Below are 5,510 nucleotides of genomic sequence, written 5' to 3' on the forward strand. Positions count from 1 at the left end.
AAAATAACCTAAGATTTGAGTTACCTGATAGCAAATTTAATGATTCGAGAGACAGGTACAAAAAAAATGAAAGATGTAAGGGACTAATGTGGAAAACACCCTTACATTGTTCCACGTTAACGCAAACCATCTCCTAAGGAACACCCAACCAAAACACCCACTCTTTAAATCCCCCATCAACCTAAACTTCTCCCCACCTTATCGCAGTGTGACGCCTCCACACCGTAACTCTACCGTATACATATCCTCTTCCTCAAAATTCTCAACCGCTTCGAGAGCTCTGAAGAGGGGTTTTTTTTTTTTTTTTTTTAAATCAACTGTACACGCTTCGAAACCCTAACCCTAATCTCTTCGGATCGAGGTAACTTCCTCTACTCCCTAGCTTAGTACAATGGAAACCCTAGCTTCATCGTCAAGTACCTCATGGTTCCCGACCTTCTTCTCGATCTTTTGCGTCGTATACCTCTTCGGATACTTCGTAGTTTTTCGAAATTGGGGCCCGAAGCACCGCCCTGATGCTTCAAGCTGCTTCATTTCCCTCTTCCATGGATCCCCCGCGGTGTTTCTGGCGATCGCCGCGATCTTAAACGACCAAAGCCGGGGCTTTGCGTTCGCCGCCCCGAATTCCCGGTTCCAAAACCTGGTTCTTGATTTCAGCATCTCTTATTTCTGCGTCGATCTCCTCCACTACCTCGTTCTCATCCCCGGGGACTATCTCTTCATTGCCCACCATCTGGCGACCCTGTTTGTGTTCGTGACGTGTCGGTACCTCGTTCTCCACGGCGCTTTCTCGCTCTTGGTGCTTTTAGTGCTCGCGGAGGTGACGAGTGCTTGCCAAAATGTGTGGACCTTAGCGGGGCTTAAGAAATCGGAGCTCGCATTCGCGGCGAACGTGTATAGGTTCTTGTCGCCGCCGTTCTACGGGTTGTATACTCTAATGAGGGCGGTTCTTGGGCCATGGTTCTTTCTCAAGATGAGTTCTTTCTATTTGAGTGGGAAGGCGGGTGGCTTGATTCCGACCTGGGTTGCGGTTTCTTGGATTGTTGTCGTGGGGGTAGCGATTGCGGTTAGTATATTGTGGATTTGGAGTCGGTGGATGGAGTTGTATAGAGAGAAGAAGGGGAGCTTACAGAAGAAGGGGACGTAGTAGTTGGTGTGTGTTTCGGTAGATATATATATATATACGACGGGGGTATCGGTGAAGTCCATCTGCAAAGGCTTAGCTTGTGATGGAGGTACTTCAATTTTATATGGACAGTTGAAATTTAGGACATGTAATTTAGTTTTTTTAGATATGCTTTGCCTAATAAGTTGCTTTTTTTTGCTTATATTTAGTCATTTATTTTGTCGCGCATGTTGATACTTCTTGGTCTGACGATTCTATCAGATTGACGAATACAATTGTTTGACGTCTTCGAATTGTTTGATCAGCTTTCACGCGCGCCAAACCTATTATTCTGTCGTTAGATGTGATATTGTCCTATTCCCTGGTAATACTTAATGTTTATTCCTTAACTTTTTCCGTGGAAAATGTATCATTGTTTTGTGCCTGATATAATATTTTATCACTATCGAGTGATGAAAACTAATATTATGGTTGTGTACAGGTGCTCTTTGTAATGGGCACCTAATTATCTATGGAGCAGGGACGCTCTAATGAGTCACAGATGCAACGGTATAAGGACATGGAAACATGATGGATGCTAAAGAGTAGGATATGGAGATTGTCTATATGATTAAATATGTATGTTAATGTAGGCATGTCTGTATGTAGTAAGCTATTATCCTTACTGATGGACATATTTAAAAGTAAAAAAAAGAAAGACCTTATTTCATTATTTAAACTCATAATTCTAAAAGACTTAAACAAAAATTTGAAAGTCTAATCCAGTACTTGATTTTGTGATACCCCATACTAAAGTAGTACCCCACTTATGTCATGAATTTTTCATATATGTTTAAGTCGATACATTGCTTCAAGGCACTCAACATGCAATCATTAGTTTTTGTTTTCATAAAACCATAGCTGCAACAGAAGTGATTGATTTTTATTCTTGATAGCTTCACTTTGTTTGCATAACTGTGTTTGGAACTGTTGATGTTTGATACTTAACAGTTACAGGGCCTGGACTTGGACTCATTTTGAAGTCTGTACTTCCTATGTCCAAGGTGAGAAGATTATCCTGCTTTAAATGAGATGTAAAGGAGAGATCTTTCAATACTATGTACGGCATTGAGTAGGAAAAGTTTCAATATATCCTTTTCTTCAAAAAAAAAAAAAGTTGCAATGTACCCCTAAACTTTTCATATTCTTATTTGCTTTATACGGAATAGAGCGTTAATATAACAACATAGGTGTTTGGCTGAAAAAAATGTTTGAGAGATCCTAAGTCTCAGCCTAGTGGAGTCGTATTTAAAGTTATGTTTCGCAAGGAAATTTAACAAAACCTGTCCATCTTCCTGATATTTATATCCATAATTTTAGATATGATTTGTCAAATGATGGCATTTCCATCTTTGAAATCCTTTCTTCAAAGACATGCGTTATTTTTTATCCATCTTAGATGTAGCTGCACTGTAGTTAGCTTAAGGATACATTCATTCTCTTACCTGTTTTTATGATAAGCACCAATTTATATGTTTCTTATCTGTGCTCACTAGATGAGCTTACTAGATTCTTGTATAAGCTGCTCTTGTTGTAGTGTAGCTTACGACAGGTAATGACAGTGGTGTAGTTTTCTAGGTATGTCTTACCTAATAAATCATCTTATTGTTTTTATTCAGTCATTTATGTTGTCTCACTTTCTGATACTTCTTGGTCTGGCAACTTTTTCTGATAAAGGAACAACTATTTGACATCTTTGAATTGTTTGATTAACTTTCATGAGCCTAAACCACTAATCCATGTCATGTTTTCTGTTCCGTGTTAAGATATTTTTGTTCATAGTTGAGCGATAGTAAAGCAATCTTGTGCGTTGTTACTATATTATCAGAGATGCTCTCTTTGGTGAACCTTTTATTTTGGCAGTTGTATCTTTGTTTGGTTCTGTATAGGATACATATTCACTAGTATTGAGAGAGAGAAACCAATCTTTCGGTTATATAGGTAATTCTTTAACAAGCACCTGTATTGATCGATGAAGCGTGGACTTTATAATGGGACATGGATACAAGTTGATATGCACATGGCAACATGAAGAAATATTGCTACATGATTAAACGTGTGTGCTGGCATGGGCATGTCTGTAGTAAACTATTAAATCCCTACTATGTGAATGTTCTGTGAGAGTAAAAATTAAAAATAATAATAATAAAAGCTTGATGATTTATGTCATTGACTTCTGATAAGTGGCAAAATGAAACAAAAGAAACCTGAAAAACTAAATACCTTGTTTTATTATGTCTTCTTCCAAAATGTAGTCAACTTATCTTAAAGAGTCTTTTATGCAAGTATGGTAAAGCGATATATGGCTTCAAGATGTTTGTCACATAACCTAAGATTTTTTTTCTTTACCTAAAGCGAATGCTGCTACACAATTATTTGGCTTTTAATCAAAATAGCTCCAATGTATCAGATGTGTTCGGCAAGTATAGATGTTCAATTCTATCAGTTAGCAAGGACTTGGGATTCACTTGAAGTTTCCATGCCTCCTATGCCCAAGGTGAGAGTATTATCCCTGAAGTGAGAAGAGGTTGAAGGATGTGCTTTCTCTTACAAACAAAGTAGGGGGATAAAGACATTTTTATATATTTTTTTCATACCCTTATTTGCTTTTCATCGAAATCAAGAATTAGCATTCTGACATGGTTAATCGGTGTTCAGCCTGACAAAACCATATGTTTTGAGGGATCTAAAGTTTCAGCTTCGGAGAGTTTTATTTCGACCCCCCTCTCCCTTTTTTTCTTGGAAAGATATTTGGCAAAACGTAATCAACCTGTTTTCTGCATGCATCATAGTTGGATCAATGCTGCAATTAGCTTGGAGATGCATTTGTTCTTCTAACCTGTTAATTGTATCTGTGCGCTTCATGTGAGCTTTCTAGGTTCTAGGCAAGACCCTCTTCTGTCTCTTGTGTCAATTGTGAGCTTGGCTAGGATCTCAACATCGACTTAGAAAACTGAGCTTGGGTTGATTAGGTCTTCGAGATCGGTCAATTTAGATGTTCGAGATCGGTCAATTGTTATCTGGAGTCTTATTAACTCAGTTAACTCCGAAGGTTGCTTTTATTGGTAGGAAAAAGTCTTGAAAAATAATCCTTAATGACTTCTGTTGCAACTTTCTTTTTCCCCTGAGCTTTCTTCATACTGACACAAAGGCCAATTGCTGATGCTTGATGCTTGGAAACAGCCCTCTGTGGTTAGTTGAAAGAAGCAAAATGCACAAAGTTTGGATGCTTTAGTTTTTCGTCCGGGTAATAAAGTTATGTTTTAGCTTTGCGAAAGTGATGGAAATGGAAGGGGGTTAAGAAGTGAAAACAGTTACCTGCCTAGTTTGCTTGCTTAAAAAGCTTTTAAAAGACCAAAGGGTGGGAGAATTTTTTAGTTAAAATAGTTTTCTGGGTTCTAGTGCATTGCCACCTGAACGTAGATAATTAAAGATCGGTAGATGTGTTGCTTTCTCTCTTCTTTATTAATTTTGTACATGAAGCAACTAAATGTCATGAGTAACTATGAGCTCAGTCGTATATCATCTCAGCACTCTATGCGTTTCCTTTCACTATGAGTCCTGAAGTTAGTAGAGGGATCTTTTCGGCCTAAGTTTTTGGTTTATAAAAGACGTAGGTGTTTTGTGCGTAAGCAACTTAAAAACCTTGAAGAGGTAGGTGTTATATGCTGCATGGGTATGAACATTTTATATTGCAGAAGCTCTTTGTATTGGTGATTTTGAATTCGAATTGATATCTTCTCCCCGGCTAAACTATATATTGTTGTGTCGATGGTAAGGTTAAAGAAAGCGCTAGGCAGCCTAGGTGCTGGATCCGACCCCTAGGGCTTAGGTGTCGCCTATTTTTTTATTTTTTATTAATTATAATTACCGATAGTAGATGCTAGTGTTATAGAAACTTTAAACGTTGGACTAACGCCAAGGCGTATTTCTTAAGTGGTGGCGGAGGATGATCTATTGAAGGTCAGGAGAGGCGGAGGTGTTTATGGTTGGTGTTTGGAGGAAGTGTTTGGAGGAGGTTGGAGGACATGGATGCTATAATGGAGTAAATCATGATCGAATGCCTAAATGGTACAGGTCATGTAGCCAGACCATACTCCCTTAGGTGCTCCCAAAATCTAGACGGGCAGCTTAGGTACCGCCTAGGCGCTAAGTAGGCAGTCAAGGTACCGTTTAGGCCTAGGCGTAAGTCTAGGCGGGCAAGCCGAGGCTTTTTAAAACATTGGTCGATGGTTATTGCCAGTGTTATCGAGGCGCAAAGCGCAATGCGGGGCGCAAAGCGCACTTACGCGCACCATGCGCAAAGCGCACAACGAGGCGCGCACCTCACTAATTGAGGCGCATA

General features: G+C 39.2%; 1 protein-coding gene across 2 annotated transcripts; it reads left to right on the plus strand.

Annotated features, from left to right (window-relative positions):
* On the plus strand, positions 213 to 2,080 carry LOC109824629 (TLC domain-containing protein At5g14285-like). 2 transcript variants are annotated; one of them, XM_020391256.1, is made up of 3 exons: positions 213 to 1,235; positions 1,388 to 1,490; positions 1,608 to 2,080. In XM_020391256.1, the coding sequence occupies exon 1, from the start codon at positions 392 to 394 to the stop codon at positions 1,145 to 1,147; it is 756 nt and encodes a 251-aa protein (XP_020246845.1). In that variant the 5' UTR covers positions 213 to 391; the 3' UTR covers positions 1,148 to 1,235; positions 1,388 to 1,490; positions 1,608 to 2,080. The 2 variants fall into 2 exon arrangements, with proteins under 2 accessions (XP_020246845.1, XP_020246844.1); XM_020391255.1 differs by lacking the exon at positions 1,608 to 2,080 and having other exon boundaries at positions 1,388 to 1,585.

The sequence above is a fragment of the Asparagus officinalis genome, chromosome 9, assembly GCF_001876935.1.
Source record: "Asparagus officinalis chromosome 9, Aspof.V1, whole genome shotgun sequence".
Taxonomy (NCBI): Eukaryota; Viridiplantae; Streptophyta; class Magnoliopsida; order Asparagales; family Asparagaceae; genus Asparagus; species Asparagus officinalis.